Source organism: Mixophyes fleayi, chromosome 3, assembly GCF_038048845.1.
Source record: "Mixophyes fleayi isolate aMixFle1 chromosome 3, aMixFle1.hap1, whole genome shotgun sequence".
NCBI classification, from domain to species: Eukaryota; Metazoa; Chordata; class Amphibia; order Anura; family Limnodynastidae; genus Mixophyes; species Mixophyes fleayi.
Window position 1 is genome coordinate 219,286,828 of NC_134404.1, and position 25,211 is coordinate 219,312,038.

General features: G+C 40.0%; 1 protein-coding gene across 1 annotated transcript in view; it reads left to right on the top strand.

The window, feature by feature from the left end:
- The window catches only part of SYTL3 (synaptotagmin like 3), an 89,231-nt gene that overhangs the window by 38,846 nt on the left and 25,174 nt on the right, over positions 1-25,211 (top strand). The window contains exons 3-7 of the mRNA XM_075203123.1: positions 5,525-5,751; positions 8,401-8,616; positions 13,985-14,049; positions 14,820-14,871; positions 17,525-17,591. Of these exons, the coding sequence (XP_075059224.1) occupies positions 5,642-5,751; positions 8,401-8,616; positions 13,985-14,049; positions 14,820-14,871; positions 17,525-17,591 (510 nt within the window). The 5' untranslated portion in view covers positions 5,525-5,641. The remainder of the gene's footprint in view (positions 1-5,524; positions 5,752-8,400; positions 8,617-13,984; positions 14,050-14,819; positions 14,872-17,524; positions 17,592-25,211) is intronic.

A 25,211-nucleotide genomic window follows, 5' to 3' on the forward strand; every position in this document is an offset into this window, starting at 1 on the left:
GAGACTTTCTCAAGGGTGAATAAAGTGGGTTTGACGAGAGTCAGCTTTATTTATATATCCCATGATATTTTAATTGGTTCATTGGTATGAGCAAAGTAATTTTGTGTGTATTTTGTCTACCAGTTTAAAGATAATTAAAAAGTCCCTAGAAAATGCCATTGTACCAACTATCCACTTAACTACGGATATGTGGACAAATGGCACTGGTCAAACAAAAGACTACATGACTGTGATGGCCCACTGGCTAGGTGTATCTCTATCAACAGCAGCACCGGTAGGCTCCTCATCCTCCTCCTCATCCTTTCAACTTAGTAGTGCTGGCACGCAATGCCAGGTTATTCACAGGAAAGCTTTTCTTTGTATTACTGGTTTAACTGAGAAGCATACTAGTGTCAACCTGTTGGAAAAATTCATGAATGGCATAGCAAAGTAGCTCACCCCGCTAAGACTCCTCTCCTTTTATTGTGTGTGCAAAGCATGGTACATGTTGAAATTCACCCATCTATAATGCATACATAATAAACTTGGTGATTCAAAATGTCTTAAAAAAAATGAGAGCTCAGTGCATTAGATGTCATCTGTGGCCTGTAAAAGTTCTGAGCATTTTCGAATTTAGTGACCGCATGTAGAACATTGCATCAGCTGGAAAAAAAAAATCCTCTCCCATGCCTCCAGCTGAAGCAAGAGGTAATTGCAAGGTGGAAATCCACACTATATGCTTCAGCGACTAGCCATCAAGACCTACACACCAAACCATGAGATGGGGAAAGGGTGGAGATGTCCAGCACACTGGACAATCCTTACTGTTTTATTCAAGCTACTCAAACCATTTGAAATTGTTACAAATGAAGTGAGTTCAGTGGCAGTTAGTCATACCCCTAATCAAACTACTGGTAAAGAAGTCATTAAAACTGAAGGAGCAGATGAACATTGTGAGTGATAATCGGACGTGACTACTTACCAAAAATGTAGAAAAACTTATGTTCATCAAAATGAACTACTGTCACGGGCACTAGGAGTCTTTGCCCAGGATATCACCAGATGATGTACTTACCAGAGTAATATAGCTGGTACTATGGTTCTCTGGTAGCAGGGTGACAACGGAACAGGAGAATCAGCAGATGGTGAGAGAATGCTCAAAGAAAGTCTATGACTAGCAGCAACTGGTAATGAGTAGATGAATGTACACGAGGAACCAGATGGACAAGTAAACGTGAGGAGAGTCAGTGGTCTGCGTACAGCAAGTTGTACCACTGCTATAGTGAGGAGGAATGTCCAGGAGTAGCGAGGAGGTAGTGAGAGTCAGTGGTCTGCGTATAGCAAGTTGTACCACTGTCTATAGTGAAGGAATGGATTCCAGGTGCAAGTAGGTAACGGGGAAGTCAGTGGTCTGCGTATAGCAAGTTGTACCACTGCTATATATATGTGAGGAGGGACATGAGGAGATGAATGTAATGCAGAGGATACACGGGGCACACGGAACTTGATCCCACGATGATAACCACAATACAATAATAACTGACAAGCGCTGCTTGAAGTATACAAAGTCACTAGAGCGATCCAGGTAATAGGACACAAAGTCAATAGTCACAATAGCTTCAGTAGATAGAAGACTCCGGAGATGAACACAACACAGTCCAGATGGATATGCAATACAAAAGCAAAGTCAATGGAAGGTATGCATACCGCGGTTCAGGAGAGCAGGCTGTCAGTGAGACGTGCAGGGATACCTGAACGGCTGAACGCCGGCAGGAGGAGAAACCACTGGAGGATGGAAGCTGTAATCAGGTTGGTGCAGCGCACGGCAGGTAACCAGTATCAACGGAGCAATACTCAGGAAGCAGTAGTAAGTAAAACTGGAAACATGATGAACACGGGAGAGTTGAGGCTGTCTGGTATCCGGCAGTAGTAGCGGAGGCAGCGGAGGGAAGACACGCTGAACACGGGAGAGTAGAGGCGGTCTGGAATCCGGTAGTAGAAGCAGATAGGAATCAGCTGAGTGCAGGCACGATGAACACAGGAGAGTTGAGGCGGACTGGAATCCGGCAGCAGTAGCAGATAGGAATCAGCTGAGTGCAGACACGATGAACACAGGAGAGTTGAAGTGGTCTGGAAACCACAAACGAAGTAGACAGGAATCAGCTGGAGCTGAATACACGAGGAAACACAGGAACACCTTCAGAGGCTCATGGGGAATGAGACTCCAAGATCAGGCAACTAGGTAATGATCACAGGTGGTTTAAATAGGGAGGGTTGCCTGATCATCCAATCAATTAAAATCAACAGGTACTGAAGGTTTAATAAGGGCTGCACATGCGCAGACCCTCAGGATGGCGGACGGCCACGGTTCCTGAACACAGGAGAAATGGCACTCACAGTCCGGTGAGTGACAACTACAAATTGAATGAGGAAAACTTGTTGCCGTCAATTACAAACAGAATCTATAACGCTAGATTCCAGTGGGGGTGAATTAATATTGTGTGATGTTGATCTTGACATCAGTGGTGAGGATGATGATGAGGGTGATGACCGCTGTTAGCCAAATGTCCGTTAGTAATTTGTTAAAATACCTATCTATTCTCCAGTTCATCAACCAAACCCAAAATGTCCGGTGTTGCGGGGGCCCAAACAAATTAAGCACTTCAGCCACAGTGGCATTCCAGGTCGATGAAATGCTTTGTTTGTTAAAGTATGCAAGTTTTTTTTTAACATATGGGTGAGTGGAAGAGCCCAAGGACAATTCCATCTTGCACTATTTTACATTATGGCCTTGGTCTATCATCTCATGTGAAATGTCTGCTGGCTATCTAATGAGCTCTGACTACTGCCTAATTAGTTTTCATGAGGCATGCTGTCTAACAGTAAACCTATTCTCTACCATTTTTCTTCTGCGTGCAGCCCACCTTATCTATCTACTTAACTAAATGTCTATTGATGCCACTCTCCATCTAATAGCTTTGATTACTGCCTCTTTACTTTCAATGAGGCATGCTGTAACTTTAAAAATATTGTGTTTCTGGTCTTTCTCCATTTTCGTTAAGCCCATCTTTGTCTATCTACTAGTCCAAAATGACCATCCTACCAGCCGGTGCTCTGCCACTATGTTTCATAGAGATTGTAGCATGCTTTGCACCCACAACTTGGTTGTTCAGAATTTCTGAACAAATGAGAGGTTGGTGCAGGAGATGTTGTCTGTGGCCCATAAAATTTCTGGCTATTTTCGGCAGTCAGCAACCACATGTAGATCATTAAAAAAAATTCCTACCATGCAACCAACTGAATCTATAGTGTCCAACATTGTGAACTAACACACACACAAAAAAGGGCAACAGGTGGCTGGCATTTGGAGGTGGGAGTGATGTGCAGTAGGTGGCTGGCAGATAGTGGTAATCTGTGCAACAGGTGTTCTGGCAGGTGGTGATGATGTGCAACAGGTGACTGGCAGTTTGGGGTGAGATGTGCAACATGTGTGTGACAGTTGAAAGTGAGTGTAATCTGTGCAATATGTGGCTGGCAATTGGAGATGAGGATGATATGTGCAATGGGTGGCTGGTAGATGGGAGAGGGCTGATATATTCAACAGGTGGCTAGCAGTTGGAGTCAAAGTGATATGTGAAACGGATGGCTGACTAGTGAGAGTGATGTTTGCAACAGGTGGCTGGCAGGTAGGCGGTAAGTATGTGCAGCAGGTGGTTGGCAGTCAGTGGTGTTGATATGTGTAACAGGTGGATGGCAGTTGGGGGTAATCTGTGCAACAGTGGCTAGCAGGTAGGGGTGATGTGCAATAGGTGGCCAGCAGTTGGGCGTGGGCATGATATGTGCAACAGATGGCTTGCAGTTTGGGATGGTGGTGATATGTTATGATAAATTTATATATTTACTCAACTACATTTTCAAGGTAATTTTGTAAGTACATTATTTCAATAAATATTACTTTAGAAATCTCTGGGATTAATAGTATCAGCATCCAATATGCAGAATAGGATTGTACTATGCAGCTGATTATCATTGAAACATTTCTAGAGACAAATTATTAAAACTAGAGATTGCCCATATAAATGTTTGACCATTAATAACTATGCTAGATGTGCAAATCGGCATAGGTGATGTGATAGAAGCATTCAAACATAGCAAAGATATGACTAGAAATCAGGATTTTTTTGAAAATAAAAAGATTTATCAAAAAAGAGCAACCCATTTGAATTGGGGTTGGAAGAAGACTAATGGATAACTGGAAGAAACTCTTACAGAAAGGGTGATGAATCCACAGAATAGTCTCCTGGCAGTTGTGGTGGGTATACCTACAGTAAAAGAATGCAAAAATGAATCGGATAAACATAATGCTGTTGTTAAAGCATACAAAATATTAAGAACTGCTCCCCTCCACACCACCCCAGACAAACGCACACAGAAAGGGCAACAGGTGGCCTGCATTTGGAAGTAGAGGGGAAATGTGCAACAGGTGGCCAGCAGGTGGGGGTGACATCAGCATCAAGTGACTGGCAGTTGTGGGTAATCTGTGCAACAGGTGGTTGGCAGATGAGGGTGCCATGAGCATCAAGTGACTGGCAGTTGGGGCTGATTTGTAGCAAGTGGCTGGCACTTGGAAGTGGGTGTAATATGTACAAGAGGTGGCTGTGGTTTGCATTGGGGGGTAATTTACTGCACGTCTGGTGGGCAATGGTAAATGTCCTCGTTTTATGTAAAGAAACATTTTAGGTTTTATAGTCATTTGTAAATATTTCAAAAACATTTTTAATTATCTATCCTACTCATTTCTTATCTTCAGCCAAGACCTTGTTGCTTGAGATTAACCTCAGATTATTATTTTTTTTGTACCCTAGTTTACTGCTATCTGATCTTGTACTGATTTGTGGCATAGTTTACCATTCTGAACAAGAACAATATGTTAATTAATGTTTGTTCTATATACAATACACTAGAACTCTCATATATTTTCTTTGTTATTGCATAATCTATAAAGCTTTAGCTGCTGAGCAAACTTGCAACTGCACATTTAAGAGGAGAATGACTTCCCACACTTAAAGCAAAGGCTCAGATTGTTGAAAGCAAATCCTTTTTCATTTAGTCTGCAAGCTGCGTCTATTGAATGGCTCCACTTTGCTACTGCACATTATATCATTATATTCTTGGCACATTATCACAAAGAAATGGTTATGTTTCCCACAGTTGCATTATGTAGCTCAATTTTAGATTAGAAATACTTTTAATTTAACAACATGAAACTACTGTGGGTTTTCTTCTTGTATTCTGAAAAGGTGATTTTTTTTCCTTTCTGAAATATGAACACATAATTTGCTTGGCATCTTCAGAATACGCCTGCTGCAGTTTTTAGTATTATCTGAGGGTCTAAAAATATTCCTCGGTTTAAGGCATAAAGTGTTGTGTTCTAAAGCAATATTCTAGTGTGCAGCCGCATGACAGAGTTGTTAAATGATACAAGGCAGCGATTAGTTTGTCTTATCCGTATGCTTCATGTCTGGAATCTCTCTTCTGTCCATAGACAATGGCACATTAAGCAAGAAGAGAAGTAACTCCAAGTAAGCAGACATTAATAAGTGCTACAATACAGTTTGAAGTGGACAATAGCAGGTGGAAATTTTTCTGGACGTGAGAGAAGATGGCTGTTGATTTCAATTTAAGATTTCTGAAGGAACTTGAGAGAGAGAAGGTGCTGGAGGTCCTTTACCGAGACCAGACTCTTCAGAAAGCAGAGGAAGAAAGAATAAGGTATTGTGAGTCCTTTTATTCTGATCTATGTTTTACAGATTTATGAAACACTGACATGTGAATGAAAATTAGAGTAGAAAATAAAGTGTCCTTTGTGATTTTCTCTTACCATTTTGATTGCACCAATCATTTTCTGAATATTGTGGTGAAACTATGAAAATGCTGTCTAAAGATGTCTAACATTCTTATTTCATAAGTGCAAAATATGATCCAAATAAAATTAATGTTGTTGCGACATGTCATAAACAATGCGCCTGACCTTTGTTTTGCTTGTGTAGCTATCACATCTTTTTCAAAACATATATATCTGTTGAATAGAATATACAGTGATACAATAGCCAAAAACCTACTCAACACATCATAGCGGTACCAATATGTGGCAGAGAAAGCGGCTGTGCCAGAATAGAAAATAACAAACCATATTGGGATGGGGAAGTAAAGCCTATGGAAAAGATTGGGAAATTATAGAAGGTCTAAAGAAGTATCTGGATGTATCTTCTTTTATTCTCCAGTCGTGTCGTGTGCAGACAGATGATTCAACCCAATGCCTGGATTTTCTATAGTGTAAACACTATTTCTATGGAGTTCAACAATCTCGCTAAGATTTTTTTTTTCTGTTTAGGAGAGATGCTTGAAGTATTTAGAGTTTGGGTCCTAGACAGTTAAAGCATTCAGCTGTAAGGGTAGAGGTTTTTCTTATACTTATCCTTTCTAAATTTGTGTTTGTTTCATTTAGTATAATTGTTCCCCTAACTGATTAAATGTAGGTAAGTTGTTATGATTATCCTCCACCTGACACACCTTGTCTCCCTGCACCCCACTGTAACTTAAACATCTTAAATTTCTGTTCACCTCTATTTACATTGGACAGATAGAAGGAAAGATAGGGTTCATAAAAAAATTAAACAAAATTTGTTTAGATTATAAAAGCCACTCTCTGCTCTCCTACCAATGTCAGTTGCAGTAAAATAGTCCTAGTAGTTTAGCAGTGGCAAGTTGGTGTATCAGGGAAATGGCACTTGGAGTTTGATAGCTGCTTCATCTATGGACAGGCCATGCTAAAATATGCACATTTTTTTTTAACCAGATTAAGTCACTGGGGTGCGTGGTTCCTTAAAACGGCTTTTGGGGGGGTGCATTACATTTACTTATTTATTATTATTATTATTATTATTATTATTACTTATTATTATTTTTCAGCCACATCACCCTATTGATTGTCTTTGTAAACTCGAGCACAATCATTGCAGGCTAAGGAAGTAGCACACAAGCGCTCTATAAGAATAGCACTTGTTTTCTGTCTAATTATTAGCAGGAGTTGTTTTAATAAATGTCCCACAGCCTCTCTTGTCCTCCACTGAGAAAACTTTAAAGACCCAGGCTCCAATTCAGTCTCCATATTTTAATTTAGGATTATTTTCAATTAATATTTTTAACCCTTTGAGGCAAAACAGTGGGAACACAACAAGGAAGCTGAACAGAACAGGGATGTAATATGAGGCAGGCCAGCAGACACTTGTACTTAAATAAAGCAGTTCTTATAAATATGGCCCTCAGCCCTGAGACATCCAGATACATTAAGTAGAATCAATTGAAAAATAAGATATATTTGGTTTGTGGTTAGAACTGACCATACTCATATTTTCATATCAACTGCAATGTAAGCTTGCAAAGGCCTGGAATAGCTCCTAAAGAAGAAAATTGTTTGGGTGGGTGTATAAAGGGGTAACAAGCACTGACCACTTTCTTATCATCCACACTCCTTTTGTAGGCTGTCTAGGTCTCTGTTGGGTCTAATGGTCCAAGCATTTTGTTTTCCTTCCCTCTCATCCTGTTTGGAACATGCTTGGGGCCTGATGTAGAGTTGGCCGAAATGTACACTTCCATCAGGCCCTTAGTGGTTATCTTCACCACTCACCCGTGAACTTCACTTTCAGCTGAATATTAAATTGACAGGGGTGTGGCACCGGCAACTGCTCAACTTGTCTCAAACATGTTTAATTCTTGTAAGAAATGACGAGAATATCCCAACAAGAGTTATTATCGTTTAATTTATACAACATGTATTGTTTTTCCATTTCTATGACTTGTTTTCAGGTTGAACCTGGAATCTGTGAATTATTATCATGACCTCTTCATTTTGTTGATTTCTTGTATGGATGTATTTTTTGTTATCTTTTAATTATTTCATGGTTTTGAGCCAGGTTACTTTTTTTTTTTTTTTATTATTATTCTTGACCTGTTCACCTGTCATCTTGTTTATTTAGCTTTTAGTCAAGGTTAGTAAATTATGTATCTCATTATAAAACACATAGCATAGAAGTGCACATAAATTATAGTTACGGTATTCTCCTTTGCATTTGCTGTGACAACCAACCAAAAATAGTACAGGCACTCAATGTGTACCGTGCTCTAAAGAGATACCTGTATGTTTGGATAATATTGATAGTAAATCTCCCGGTCTATTTTCATGGGTCTGAGACCTTTTTAGTGGGCTTTTTTTTATTTTCCCCGGCTTAGTCTCTAGAAATTTGGGGGGTTTTGCTTCTCTGGGTGAAAGTTACCTATACTGCATTGATTATTTGTATTAATGGTAACTATTGTGGCATCAGTTCACTGTTCTGTCTCTATCGTTGGTGTGTGATGCAGAAAATTGAAAGCACATTTACAACAACTTCGATGGAAAGGAGCAAAAAGTGCAAGCAGAGAATACAAAGCGAAATCATGTGCCCGTTGCCAGAAAGCTCTTGGAAGGGTGCTGGGCAGAGGTGCTGTCTGCATTGGCTGCAGTCACAGAGTTTGCGATGAATGTCAGGTTTTCCGGTGTAGCCTTGTATGGAAGTGTACAGTCTGCAGCTCCCATGGGTAAAGAAATGTTGTTTCCGCTGGAACTGTCTCTTTAACCTGAATGTCTTTGTATTTTAAATGAATTGTGAAACTATGGCGATATTTATGCATGTACAATAAAGTAAAATTGGACTTAAAAGTGGATTTCTTTAATAAATCATTATTATTATTAATAATAATAATTACACAGGTCTGCAACCAAAAAGCTGTTTTCATAATTTTATCTGATTCTTAGGGGGGTATTCAATTGTTCCTCCGGGCGCCGACGGAATGAGCGCGTTAAAACTATTACCGTTTATACGGTAAACTTGCGTGTAAAAAACGTTAATACGGTAGTTTACTCGCTGAATTTCATCTCGCAGCTCAGGGAGCTGTGAAATGAAATTCAGCGAGTAATTATCGTATAAACGGTAATAGTTTTAACGCGCTCGTTCCGGCGGCGCCCGGAGGAACAATTGAATACCCCTTATATTTTTTGGTGCGCTGAATTCGAAAATGACCACCGTTTTTTCCTAGGACGTCAGGTTTTTTCACAATGGAAATGTGCCTTGGTCAAACAGGTAGCTGGAAATCGCTCAATTTCAAATTCATCATACTTGGGGAAAAAAAACTGAACATGGAAAAACAAATTTATTTTCACTGCCAGTGCTCCCAAAAACAGGAAAATACATGTTTATTGGTCCTGATGGTGATCACTGCATTGTTGAGTGTGCTTGCTAAAGGGGTTGATGGCTCAGTTCCACATTCAGTATGATTCTTCTGAATGGAGGCTTTTCATTGACTCTTCCAAAAGAAGCTTAAAAGCAGTTTTACTTCACAATGGTGGCCGTTATGCGTCCATTCCTGTTGCTCATTCAGTGTACTTGAAGGAGACTTATGAGAACTTGGAGTTGGTACTCAAGAAAGTGGGTTATCAAAACCAAAACTGGTTGGTATGTGGGGATTTAAAAGTATTGTGTATGCTGCTGGGACAACAGGCCGGTACACCAAATACCCTTGTTTTCTATGTTTATGGATTGAAGACAAATATATCAGCGCATTTACCCACTAGAAAACAGCTATAGGGATGAAAAATCAAATAACCGGCATAAGTAAACATAAAATATTTAATTCAAGTATATAAAAGATATTAGTATATCATCCAATAACAATCATATAGACCAGGCCTGTCCAACCTGCGACCCTCCAGGTGTTGTGAAACTACAAGTCCCAGCATGCCCTTCCAGCTATCAACTGGTTGTCTACCGGCAAAGCATGCTGGGGCTTGTAGTTTCACAACACCTGGAGGGCCGCAGGTTGGACAGGTCTGATAAAGACAAATCATCAGTATTACTTGGTATATAAAATTGAAAACCACCTATGACAATGGCGATGATAAACAAGACAGAGTAATATCGTAATAAAAACAATGAGATGTCTCATATAATCTAATACATATGTTGATATATTTAGGAAATCCAGCCCTATATAGCACCTCAAATCGCCAATTTATTGCCAGGGAATATAGTTCTCTCCAGGATCCAGAGTGGTAAATAATATAGGAGGTACCTGTACCAATAAATAGATCAGTCTCAAGCCTCGCCGGGTATTCCGCTGGACACACTCTGCAAAAGCGATAAAAAGGTATTCACCAATCTTGTGTAGGAGTTGCTGACAGTAGTCACGATGAAATGCGGTCACATGTCTTCTGGGTGCGCACCCGAAATGGATCCGCCCGGGGACAATGAGAGGCACAGATGTTCCTCAAGGAATAGTTCCTAGCGCTTGAGCGAGATGGTGACAGAGGGATTCTGGATATCACAAACGGAGGACCTGCTGACGCGTTTCGTCTGGTTCACCAGACTTTTTCAAAGCATAAGAGTCCTCTCCACATGGTTCTGCTATTTAAGTAAGAATATCTACATCTGATTGGTGAACTGTTGATTACTATATTGGAGACATACTGATGTAATAAGTCTCCATCATTAACACCTTCATATCTGTCTAGAATTTTTAGAAATACAACCAATGCAATAAAATACATAGAATAGATTAAAACAAAACTAAATAAAATAAGATAACATAAATAAAAGAACCAAATTTAATTAAATATGTATATTGATAATACACCATAAAAACAATAAGGTGCAAATAATTACACCATTACAATATGCCGGCCATTATCATACAATAAACCATGTATTTATAAATACATTTTTGGATCTAACCTCTTCCGGAGAAAAGACCAGAAAAAAAGACACAACAAAATATACACCACAGTAAACAGACATAATAAAGTACATAAGCATATGTAATTATCAATATAGATGACATTTAAAATTATAACCATATCTATACACACTCTATCTTCTCTGTTTTATTTTTATTGTTATTTATAATTTTTAGATATTTAAACTATACAGATGATATGAAATTCAAATTCCATTCATAAATCGGTGTTACGATAAAAGATCAAGACCATAAAATTTACATTTCTATGTTTATGGGACAGTAGAGACTGACAAAATCACTGGAAGCAAAAAAATTGGCCACCAAGAAGTCTAGTTGTTGGTGAAAAGTTAGTTCTCAGAGATACATTGGTACCCATGAGAAGGTTTTATTATCACCACTCCATATAAAATTAGGATTAATGAAGCAATTTGTTAAGGCACTTCCCAAAGATAGCGAATGCTTCAAGTACTTGGGATCCAAGTTTCCAGGTTTAACGGAGACAAAACTGAAAGAGGGGGTTTTTGTTGGCCCAGATATTAGAAAACTCATATCCGACAAAGACTTCATCAGTTCAATGACTCCAACTAAAAAAGAAGCGTGGGTTGCCTTTACTGTGGTCATAAAAAACTTTTTGGGAAACCAAAAGGACCCAAATTACAAGGAAATGGTGGAAACAATGTTGAAAGCGTTCCACAAGCTTGGTTGCTCCATGAGCTTAAAAGTCCATTTTCTCAACTCACACCTTGACTGTTTTCCTGAAAAATTGGGAGCAGTGAGTGAAGAGCAGGGAGAACATTTCCATCAAGATATAAAAGAAATGGAAAGAAGGTATCAAGGCAAAGTGTTACAATGATGGCTGACTACTGCTGGGTGTTGTACAGGGATCTTCTGGAAGCCACCTACAAGAGGAAAAGCTCAAAAAGAAGTTTAGAGCTTAAAAAAAAGACGATTTCACAAGCAATCTACTTGAGTGTGGTGTTAATTTTGTCGTCACCTGTACAAATGAGTTAATATTTTTCATGTAAATAAAATATTTGCGTTAAGAGATTTTTTTTAAACGATGACCACCCGTTTGTTCGAAAACCTGACGTCCCAGGACAAAACGGCTGTCATTTTTGGATTCAGCGCACCAAAAAAACGTAAGAATCAGTCAACTAAACCAAAACAGCTGTCCAAAAAATTTTTTTGCAGACCTGTTTTATTATTTAATAAATCAAGTTTCTTCTTTAATACATGTTGAGAAACCTTTATGAAAGTGCAGTAAAGAAAAACTTAATTCTATTGTTTGTGACCTGCTTGAAAAATGTGAATGAAAACTCAGTTTTGCAATGTGCGACATGTTTTACTTGTAGATTACCAACAAAATTCAAGTCTTCTGGACTTTAAATTCAGATTTCATAGATTTTATTTGTAGCCTGTCTTAATGACTCTCATGAGAAATTCCCCAGGGAAAGTGATATAGAAATATATAAATGTTGATAGAGATATATAGATAGACAGAGAGATCTAGATAGACAGATATATGTATAAGTAAAGGTTTTGAAAGTGTCAAATATATAAAAGTCAATATATTTATTAAATACATGCCTTATACACCTGCAGAGTTATTGCATATGATACATTTAGAAATGTATAATTAAATTAGACCATTTTCATTAAAAAGCATCAAAATACAAGTGCAAATGAAGCAAACTGATGACTTTATTGTTAGATTTATCGCTCCAGTCTCTGAGCAGTGGCTCCCTAGTAAAAAAAAATTCTATCACAGTTGCATAAAATCTTTTAAGAGCAGTTTTGAACAGAAAACACTTACTAAGAGAATTACTCTCAAGGCTAGTTTATAAATTGCTTACTGACAGTTTATGCTTTAGTGCATGGATTAGGGACATAATTGTGGGTTTAGTATATTGGGTAGGTAATAGGTAAAGTTTGTGTGTTTGAGTTTTAAGTCTGTAGTCATCAACAAATTTAATTTTGTAACAGCAGATGTTTGGTTACACAATTGCATGTATGGTGATTTATATATGAATGTGCTCAGCTCACAAACACAAATTCACGGCATCATATTTTCATTTGCATGTTTGATGCTATGTGTATGACAAGCAAAGGGTCATTTACAAATCTGCTTAAGAGCATTGCCAGTGCTGTTTTGTGACATCACCCATCTGCTCCTAGATTTTGCAGGCAAAGATGGTGACATCTGTGTTGGGAGTGCTAAAGTCTGCACGGCCTGATTGGGGATGAACCCTGCTAAGTTCAGATTTGACTCAAAAGTGGAAATCTTCTCTAACGTGTATGGCTCTAGCTTCTTTCACTGTGTATCAATAGACTAAGGGTATATAGTCACAGGTCCGACCATCCACAACCACCCATGGTGCATTGTTCTGTGCCACTTTCACCGAAAAGTGAACATAGCATGATCAAATATCAGAATAGAGCTATATAAAGATCACTATGAAGACTGAACCATCAGTACTCACAGTATTGACTGCTAACCATCACAAAATCACTAAGTTGCATCATTGTTAGGTCCAGCATCCAGATTATTGATCACTATTCTGAGATCCATTCATGCTGTGTTTATACTTCTAATTGCCAAGAAAAACAATGCACCTCAGTTATATATAATCCATGTTTATGTATCCTTACATGAGATGTCGTATATGTATAGAAAAATGTTGTGTTCCTTATCACAAGTTTAATTAAAATATATATTAGGTCTTGCAAACTCCTGAAATGTTTGTATGTGTACATGTGTGTATGTATGTGCTATATATATATATATATATATATATATATATATATATATATATATATATATATATATATATATATATATATTATTATTATTATTATTATATATTTTTGTTTTCCTCTTGTTTACATGTATTCATTTTGTATAAACTTATTAATAGCATTTTAAAAAAAATTTGTTCACACAAGCTTATCTAGACCCTGCTTTTTTCCCCTTCACAAAACAGACACTTAGCAAATTGATGCAATGCTCATAGGCTGTTTAATGGACAGAGTTAGAATGTTGCATTCAAGTTTATTTCAGTCCGTGCTCGGTTTTGCTTGTGTGAACAAACCCTAAGGAGAGACCTTGGTTCTTATGATTGCTTTAGCAGTTGAAATAATAACATGCACTTTTTTTTCTCCCACCCATAAATATTAGGGATGTTAAAATAAAAACCGGGGAATGGTTCTTTGATGAAAGAGAAAAAAAGTTTCCATCAGCAGGTAATAGTCATGGCTAAGGGTGTGTGACTGATTACTAGAAAAAAATTGTCTTTTGTGTGTTTGATACAGAGCAGGTTGGCTCTAAAAATAACTTATGTTATATAACTGACCATGGTGCTTAAAAATATAATTGAACAAATGCTATGTGGTGATTATGCAGAATGCAGCTCATTGCAAAATATTCTTGCACAATGTAAATCCTGACCATGAATTTACATCTCTCCTCCTACTTCCTTGTAGGATTAGTACATATCATGCAAGAGCCCTAGATAAGTGCGTCCACTATTCCTTGTGTGTTCATCAATGCATATTAATATAGTTGGCCTATAGTTCATGCTTAATAAGCATTCTCATAGAACACATATATAATAAACTTACCTGAAAGTGGAGTCAGCATCCAAAATAAAGCAAAACAAATGCTTGCTTAAAGGCATGTGTTTAGTTGCCCATTGATTGCACCTGAAGTCCAAAAATAAAAGTGATCCATGGTACCTTGATAACTTATGTTGTATAGCTATAAATATGGAAATGTGTATGATGTGGTGCCAACTGCTTTATATATTTATTGACAGGATAGACAGAACACCTAATTTGCCAAATTGTAGTTAGAAATTTAATTCTTGCGCTTCTATACTGTATGTGGTGGTATAATTGCAACAATAGGTACATTATGTCTCGTCTTTATTATATCTATCTGACTGTCTGTCTAATCCTGTAATAACTAAGAAATAAATTAATGTAGTATATGTTTTATATCATTTGTTTTACAGGAAAGCATGAAACAGCTGGTGCCATGCTTTTGAAATCCTACCAAAAAATGAGGTAAGTGAAGATTTACAAACATTTCTGCTGAGGAGCTTTTGCAACTGCTGAGAGTGCATCACATCTAGGGGCTTGTTTCTCTACAGAATAGAATTCAATAAAGTTTAACTATAGGATATGGAGTACAGTTTGTTACAGATACTCAATTGGATTTTGCTACTATTCAAAGAGCCCATGAATATTAAATAAGAACCCCAGCTTTGCTTGGCGTTTTACAACCTCTCTCCTATTGGAATCTTCACTGTTCAAGAGAAGCTCACAGGCCTCCATGCCAATGCTAATCCACGTATTCTGCAAGTCTGAGTCTGGAGAATTTTATTACTAGTGTCACATGAGCACTTTGACCACAAGTTTTAGCCCTGTGAGCCCCTCGGCTTTCATACAACATATCGGGTTTTGGGTAAAAATAACTCTGTACTTACAGTGCAGGATTCCCAGAATTAAAATATGTGGACTCTCAAAGCATCTGTCTGTCAAGTGTCTATTAAGTCAGCTAACTGGACAATTTATGTGACTTTGCCTTTAACATCTTCTTATTTTACAGTTCTAGGCTATTGCGTTTTTGATACACAAGTTTAATTTAAAGCTGTGAATCCAACATTGGAGTGCATACAGGTCACATATATTTTCCTGGAGAAGCAGCATAAACTCATATATGATATAACCATCTAGGAATGGGATGACATCAAGTCACTAAAATAAAAAAGTATAAAAATAAAATCAACAGCTATTCAAGAAACAGTAGTCATCATGATTTACTGTGGCTTGTTCTAGGAGACACACAAACACCTTTTATATGTGCCTATTTTTCCACCAAACGCATACATAGGTGCCCACTTACTTTATGTTGTGCATCCACTCTTGTAGTTTCCCAACCTCTGGAGAGCCACAGATTGGCCAGGCCTGACGTAGAGTCTACTAGACTACCCTGCCTCAGCCAGTCAATTGGAAGTGAGGGGATAACCTGTTTCTGATGCTTCAGGCTGGTTAGTCAGTATAAGTTACAACTATTTATACAGAGTCAGCCTATCCCCAGCTTCATTTATACAATTGGCTACATTCATTTATAGCTGTCCAGTTTAGCATCCAATTTTATGAAGTATGCTAATTCCCTGCATGGATGGTTGTACAAGTGAATGTGAAGTGTGTGGGGGAAAAGTTCTACACTTCTAGATGGTTGACTGGGCAGCGTAGAAGACTCTTGGTTTCATTTACTGATCAGAGGTAGTGAGTGCATGCAGTGGCCGTTTTTTGGTGGGTATTTAAAAAAAATGCATAGATTTTATTCTCCAGCTGGACTACATTTGGCCAGGAGATATAGGTGTGGACGAGGGCTTTACTGGGTGGGAAAAGAACAGGTGTTTGGATTACATCTGGTGGAAGATAATAAAGATTTGTTCTATATTGACTTACCACAATAGTTACAGGCCATCTTACAGGCTAATAGCCTGTAAGAGGGGTAAGCACACTTTTTGCAGAAATCGAGATTCATCAGACCAGGCGTCTTATTTCCAATCTTCAACTGTCCAATTATCGTGAATCTGTACCTCCAATGTAGCCTTAGTTTCCTCTTCTTAGATGACAGGATTGGAATCTTCTGCTGCTGTAACCCATCCACTTCAAGGCTCAACGTGCTGTGGGTTCAGAGGTGCTTTTTTGCATACCACTGTAACGCATGGTTATTTGAGTTTCTGTCGCATTTCTATCTATTTAAAACAATCTAGTCATTTTCCTCTGACCTCTTTCATTAACGAGGCATTTTCGCCCACAGACCTGATGCACACTGGATGCTTTTTGTCATGTACACCATGCTCTGTGAACTCTGGAGACTTCTGTGCATGAAATTCCCAGAAAATCAGCAGCTTCTGAGATACTGTTTTTATGCATTGATTTACTGCCATGATTGTCTGATTAAAGATTTGCATTAACGCAAGTCCAATCAGCATTGATCTGACTTCTGCACCCAAGCTGCCGTCAAGCTATTCCTCACTTATTGGCACTAACGTCCCATATAAAACGGCTCCTGCTGTGGCTATCACTTATACATTTTCTCTTGTACAAAGACTTTATTAAAGACTTGAAAGCTGAATTTGACTACAATTGTGGAACACCATGCTGCTAGTTTCCCCTGTTATAGCGAACTGGAGTTGATTTATAAAATTTATGGGAGGGTTACACTGCCTTTTGTATTTATTTAAGTTTGGTGAAGGCTTATTGCCCATTTTCAACAAAAGTATCCCCTTCTATGACCAACCATACAGGTTCCATGTAGTCCCAAGACTGGCACTAATTCCTTCCAGTTTGCCCTGTTGCATTGTTTTTTTCATGGCTTACACCATCGAGAGCTGAGGTTTTTTTTTTCAAAACTACCCTGAGGATTTTAACAGATTTACTCATTATCACTGAGGAATCCTTCAGTGCTTTTAAATAGCTTGAAAAAGGTAGGTAGTTTTCTGCATTCTGTATTAAAGGGCAAACAAAATGGAGAATGAAAAAAACATATTTTTCTACCCTTATTAAATAACCCCTCAGATCTAGTAAGTTACATAGTAAATAGTGTTACTTAAATGTAATGTAATTTTTATCAAAATGTGAACTGATTTTTAAAATTTTGACGACTTTGTGTATTTTTTCCCTTACTTTTTATGTTTAGTAAGATCTCTGTTGTTCCTCCCACACCACCTCCTTTTTCCGAAGCAACAGATGTATATACCACAGTGGTAATGTATAAAAATTATGTCTTGTTTTTTTTTTGGGCTTGTTTAGATGATTTTGACATTCCAATGAATTACAGAAAATGAGAAGAACATTTAAGTATAAAAATAATCTAAAGCAGCATAGGCAATAACATATATATGGGAATAAAGTCATAGGGTTCGTACAATTACCGTTAGTACGGTAATTGTTGCACGTTATTACTGCGGTAACGTCAACGCTGATTTTTGCTCGCAGCTCCCTGAGTAAAAATCCATGTTGAAATTCCCATACTAATGGTAGTTGTGCACACCCCGCGTTCTTCTTTAGAACAATGCAGGGAATCAAATTACCCCCATATAATCTAATTAGAGCTGGTTGTAATATATATATATATATATATATATGACTTGTATTCCTTGTAAACCGGTATATTGGTCATGACGCTGTCACACCTGTGTCAGCATTTATAATGCTACAGGAATTCTAGGGGAAAAAGTAGAATAAAACATTTCTGCTAGCAAATGCCAGGACTGGTCTGCAAATGGGATCCTTAAGGGGACACAATGACTAAAATTGTGCATACTTCATATTTATATTTAAACATAACATTTAGAAATCTTTAATAGCTATTTTGTATGTATAATACTATGCACAAGAAGTCTCAATTGACATTTTTGAGCTGAAATTAGTTTTCACCTTTTCTTCTTTCCCTCTTAGTGATCTGTCACTTTTTACAATGTCTGTAACACTTACTTTGTATTATCATTAGTTAGCTGATAGTGTTTCAGGGGCGCACACAGGATTTTTTTTAAAAAAAAAAGCGAGAGAGCTGCAGCTCCGTTTCGCCAGCACTGTACTATACAGCAGCAGCAGCGCTGTCAAAAAAGCGTCCTTATTGTTTACAGCACCGCTGCAGACGCTTCTTTGACAGTGCCGCGGCTGCTATATAGTACAGTGCCGCTATGTAGGGGCACTTCTTTAGCGGAGGGGAGGGGTTTCTGGAGACCCAGAAACCCCCCCTGCGTGCGCCCTTGTGTTTGTAGCTTAGGTAGTCCTATAAAGTGACACTTGGCTACTGTGCAAGCACAGTTGAGCTAATATAGGAAGCACACAGGATGGACAGTGCAACACATCTTGATTTTGCAGCTAGATTCAAATTAATAGCTCACCAAGTGGCAAAGTGCACGCCTAGTTTCTGCTCTTGTTAGATGACTCTGCAAATGAGAAATATGTCTGGTGAAGTGGAAAACTTAGAAGAGACGTACTGTGGAATAGACACTTCCAAACCAGCATATCCATTAAATAAAACTTCAGTTTTTCTTCTAAAGAACCACTGGTTCATGAGGGAGGGGACATCAGACTGTCTTTATTACATTTACCACATTTGTTTGTTGTAATATTTGTTTTACATTTGGCAAAGTGCACTTAGAAACCGTCTTCTCCACCAAAGTGCCGTTGTAAGGCACAAGCTGGGTCCTTCTCTAACGTTGCCATCGTAATCCACAAACTCATGTGCTGTGGGAACAGTTTAGGTTCAGGCAAGGCCACCACCAAAAGGAATTCAGTCCTGTTCATTACTCATTTTGCACATTGTAAATAAGACTCAATGAACTCTGACAATCATTCCAAGACAATAACCCAAATCAAAATATTAAATAAATTTATGTTTCTCTTTCATCCATCTGGGGGACACTTCTTAACCATGGGGTTGAGTCGGGGGGAGGAGTCTGGCACCCAAAGAGTTAACTTTTTTCAGCTGACAGCATATCACCCCCGCCAATTCCCACATACCTCAGTTTGAATTGGGTGCCCTTGGAAGAAGGTTGCACCTGAAGAGCTCCAAGAGAGACAGTGAACAGGGTTCACTGGTTATAGTTTTTTTCCTTTTCTTTAGCAGTTTTTTTCTTTTGACAGTGGCGAGAGGCTCCGTGCAAACGAAGCTGACTTGTGGGAGAAGCGCCTGTCGGGGGGGGGGGGGGGCGCGGCGGCCCTGCTGACAGAGAGGTAAGAAGCCCTTCTCACAGCGGGAAGCAGTCGGCAAGAGACTCTCCCCGCTGATGCAGGACGGGCGCTGCCATTAGGCAGAGAGCGCCTTTACTGCTGAGGTTCCTCGGAAGCCAGCTGGAGTATACCAAGTTCCTCCTCCCATGGGGATGGCAGTGAATTCTTGGAATTCTTGAGGATGGCTCGCTTTGAGTAGCGCTAGCGGGGAACACATTCTAACAGGTTTTCCCCTAATATAAGAGAAAGGGCAAAACGCTGTTAAGGTAAACAACACAGAAGGAGAGCCAGTGGAAGGGGAATGTGTTTGAGGAACACCGCTTCCCCCACCCCCTGCTGAGTGAGCACGTGGAAGATCCCTTTTTTGGTGCCAAGCTTCAAAAGGAGGACAGTTGTAGCAGTCATTTGAAGAGAAGTGCACTGTTGACACATATCTTCCCCGCTGAGTATCACTTTTATTTTCTTCTGTGTGTATGTGTGTGCATGTGTAGACATGTATATTATAAGACAATGATGTGTTGAGAGAACTGTTGTTTATGAGAAAACTATAAAGTTCTCCAAGCCTGTCTTATTTAAATCAGAAATACTATGATATGTTAATATAACCTAATCTGTATCATAAATTGGAGAAGTGTTTGTGAATTTTGAAACGTGATTTAGTTTTTCTTATCTTGTGATGGCAGATAAAAGCAAAACAACACGTACCAAACATAATGTCTGTTCAAAATGTAATGTTAAACTAACAAGTGAACGGCTGGATCAGGGGGGGCTCTGTGCAGCCTGCACTGTGGCTCCTGTGAAACAGCCTATAGACACCTCCACCATAACGGTAGATCCTCCTGAGTGGGCGGCTGCCTTAACACAGGGAGTTAATACCCTTGTAAATCTGTTATCTAAACCAGTTGAGATCCCAGCTACATCTGTGGTTTCTCAGGGTATAACAGTAGGAATAACAGATGAGTCATTTTCCCCAGGGGTCCGTGTAATTCCCTCCCCAGCCCTCCCGGGGGTTTCCCAGATGGGAGAGGTGGGTTGCTCAGCGGTGGCTAAAAGCCTGGACCGGCTTACCCATCTACTGGAGAACCCCAGACACAAGCGTAGTGTTAAAAGACGTAGACAAACAGCTAAAGCGCTGTGGTCAGTGTCAGACTCTGAGAGTTCCTCATGGAGGAGGGGGAATTGTTGGACGATTCAGATGTGTCCATTATAGAGTCAGAAGGAAACTCTAGGCACCAGGGTATGGACGACCTGGTAAGAGCAGTTCGTCAGACCCTGGGGTTTGCTGAAGTAGAGGAGACGAAGTCTTTGGACCGCTCCCTCTTTAAGAAGGCTTCTTAGCAGGTGGTCAGGTTCCCTCCCTCAGTTGAGTTGAGGGATATTGTAGAGGCCTCTTGGAAATATCCAGATAAAAGGTTCTCTATGCCAAGGAAGTTTGGCGTATTGTATTCCCTTCAGGAGGAGGATATGACCCGTTGGGAACAGGTGGCAAAGGTAGATACACCTGTGGCGAGATTGGTTCGTCAGACTACACTACCTGTACCCGGGTCAGCGACCTTACAGGACGCGACTGACAAGAAATTAGAATCCCTGCTGAAGTCGATCTTCTCGGCCGCCGGTATTGGCCTCAGGCCAGCATTGTCCTCTACCTGGGTAGCTAGGGCTATGGAAGTCTGGGCAGGGCAGTTAGAGTCTGCCTTGCAGGATTCAGATTACTGCCTCTGGCCATGCAGCAGGCTATGTATATGAAGCGGCCCATAATTCGGCCTCCATAGCTTTGTCTATTTCAGCTACAGCTGTAGTAGCTAGAAGGGCATTATGGTTAAGGGCTTGGAATGCGGATTCAGAGTCAAAACGATCATTAGAATCCATCCCGTATACGGGTGGGATATTATTTGCTCCAGAATTAGACTCTTGGATTTTACAGGCTTCAGGGGGCAAGAAGACGTCCTTGCCTGTAAATACTCCAAGACCTAGGGCTAGGCCTAGGTTTAGTTCTTTCAGACAGCCTCCTTACGGGGGCGGGTCTGGCAGAGGCCAGACTACCGATCCAGGGGCCGTGGAATCCAGGAGACAGTTCCGTAGGGGAAGGTCATCCTTTGCCCCTGCGGAGAGGAGAGCTTCTTCCGCCAAGCTGCCGGATAGACCAGCGGCATGACTACCACCCACCTCTGGTTCCAGAGGGTGGGGTGGGAGGACGGCTGCTTGGGTTTGCCCGGCAGCAGACAGGGTCCTCGGTAGATGAGTAGGTCCAGAATATCGTGATAGAATTCATGGGACCAGCTCACATCAGGTTTTGGAAAAAAATTACCTCGCTGGCTTCTGTCAAATCAGAAAGAGCTCAGGGCTGTCGATTTGCTTCGTTCAGACGAAGCTATACAGGCTTAGAATTTCCAGTAAGGGAAAAGGTTTTAGTCACACCCATTCAGGGTGCTAAGGCTAGACGAGTTGTTCAGTCTATGACCGAACTTTTAGAGTCTGGAAGGGTCACAGAGAATCCCTTGTCTAAGAATGAGTTTCTTGAGACTAGTGAGGGACTTGGTATGCAGCAGAAGGTTGTCTCCACAGGACAAGTTGAGGTCCTAGATGGAGTGGACAGGCAGGATCCTGTCAGACAAGAGGCTGCCAGTAGCCAGGTCTTTGAAGCTGCTGGGAAAGATGGTGACATCTTTCGCGACCTTACCCTGGGCAGGGTCCCATCCCAGAGGAGCATTCCCGTGCTCGAGGTACCAGTAGAGGAGGTAGGTTCTCAGCTGGTGGTTGCTGGACAAGAACCAAACAGAAGAACAAAGACAAATAAATATTTGGACGTAGTGAGGGCATTACGTATATATGTTAAGAGATCTGCAAAGATACCTAAGACAGAGTCTCTATTTGTGTTGTTTGACTTTTCCAAATGGGGATGGCCAGCATCTAAGTAAACTATTGCCAGATGGCTTACCCTGACTATCAGGGAGGCTTATGTCCAAAGTATTAATCTCCCTGTGCCGAAACGTATTGTTGCCCATTCTACCCGGTCGGTTGGGGCGTCTTGGGCGGCTCATAGTGGAGCCACGGCGGACCAGCTGTGCAGAGCAGCCACCTGGTCCTCGGTCCATACCTTTACGAAATTCTACCAATTTAATAAATTTGCGTCTGGGGACGCCTCCTTTGGCCGTAGTGTTCTGCGTGCAAGGAGATCAGAGCGGTCCCACCCTTCAGAGGGATTGCTTTTGTAAGTCCCCATGGTTAAGGAGTGTCCCCCAGATGGATGAAAGAGAAAACGGGATTTATACTTACGATAAATCTTTTTCTCTGAGTCCATCTGGGGGACACTCCGATCCCCCCGTCTTTTCGTTGTTTAGTCTCCACTCCCCCCTCTGTTGAGTGGTGTGTCTTGGTTGATTGGCCTATCTTCCTAATGGCTTTTGTAATCAAACTGAGGTATGTGGGAATTGGCGGGGGTGATATGCTGTCAGCTGAAAAAAGTTAACTCTTTGGGTGCCAGACTCCTCCCCCCGACTCAACCCCATGGTTAAGGAGTGTCCCCCAGATGGACTCAGAGAAAAAGATTTATCGTAAGTATAAATCACGTTTTTTGACAATAAATATGGGAGAAAGGAAAGAGATGTGCTCTTGGGGCACTCAAAGACCAAAATAAAATATAGTATATACTTAATTGATATGCATTAAAATAATGATTTATATATCTTGAACAACTTTAGCGAATTATTAAAACTTGAATACAATATGTAAAACCAGAAAATAAAGAATAACTGTTAAAACTAGCAGGAAAATACTGCTAGACGCGCCGTAAGCTCTTGTGGAATTTAGTACATATGACTAACAACTAATATTGTCACTGGGACAAAAAAATGTATGAATCTAATATTGTCAACCTTTAGCGATTAGATCTTTGCCGGTATGTATAGCCGGAAGATATTGCCTACCCTAATCCAAGTTGCGTATAATATGGTAGTCATTTTTCATTTTCTCTGCCTAACAGGGTAGCAATATTCTTGATTCACCAGTGAATGTATTTTGTGCCTGTACATACAGATTTCCACCAATAGGGGGAGTATAATACCGAGTATAATGGTCCCCACTCTAATAAGTAGCACTGATAGTAACTCGGTGTAGATTCTCCTTAGTGGTATAATTGCGATCAGTAGTATTCGCCTAGTAGGGATTAGTTTTATATATAATAGATTGTTGTTCCTTAGCTAAATACACTCAAAGTCGCTAATATTATCTGTATGTTAGGCCTAATAACTGCAAGAGCCTGCGGCGCGTATTGACTCCAACTCGCGTTTAGCTAAACTGAGCTTTGTCAAGGCAACCCGATACAGCCTTCCTGTCTGCTATTTAAGGCAGAAAACGCGCCCATCTATTATGTTATCTGCAATGACAGTGTTAGTGACGAAAAATCAGGATACTTTTTTTTTTTTTTTTTAAACTATTTAAAGAGGAAACAACAGGAACAATACAGACCACATTTTTAACAAGAAAAATCTTAATAATCAAGATGTCTCCTCTGAGTTTTATACTTTTGTAACAGTGGGAAGGGTAAGAGGGGAAGGGGGGGTTAGAAAGGCACCGGTATTGTTTACAATATAGCTAATAAATAAGGAAGCAAACTTGGAACATTGCTAGGAAAAGCTGGGACACACAATTACATTGGCTACCCCAAAGAGAAATAGCATACAGACATTACTCACCAGCAGCGCACCATATCCAGCCTGGGGGGTCCAGAGGCAGCCCAAGAGCTATGTTCCCTCTGCAGGAGGAGGAGCCGTATTGGATAGGCAGCTACGGCTTTCTAGTAAGTACCACGGGGCCCACACCTTATTAAAATTATATGATTTATCATGAAGGTAGCACGTTATACTCTCCATGCTTGCGACATGTCCTATGTACGACCGTAGCTCCTGCATAGAGGGAGCCCTAGGGTCTTTCTAGTGTTTTGCTATTAGGGATTTAGCAGCTGCCAGGATATGGGAAATAAGCTTGTTAGAGGGCGCGCTCTCATCAGGTATAGGGCGAGAGAGAAGGAATGATCAGGGGTCCTTACTTATCTGTTGTTCTGACACAGAGTTTATGAGTGTAAGAACCATGTTCCAGAAAGGAACAATGCGAGGGCAGGTCCACCATATATGTAGCATCGTACCTCTCTGGCCACATTCCCGCCAGCAGCTCGGAGTGGCCGTAGGAAACATTCAAGACAACTTATCAGGAGTGTAGTACCACCTATAGTACACTTTGTAGGCAGTTTCCTTGATTAATGTAGAGATCAAGCTCTTGGCAATCCCCTCCCTGACCTCCTCCCAACATAAGTCGTCTAGAGGTGGACCCAAGTCATTTTCCCATCCAGTGTACTTTTTTTTAATGTAACTTAGAATCAACAATAATAGAGAGAAAGACCCTTTCTTTAGTGTTCCATTCAAATGCTAGGTAAAAGTATATGATATCTCATAAAAAATAAACCATTTTATTAATAAAATAAGTAATCATGTAGATCTGATAAATAATTCTAGAATCCAAATAGATCTAGTGTCCAAAAATCTGGACCGCCTACACCATCAGAGCCAACAAGGCAATAGGATGAAAAAAAATCTCACTAAGGGGGAATTTGAGGTTCTTAAGGAGATTGAAAGGTGGAATGACAT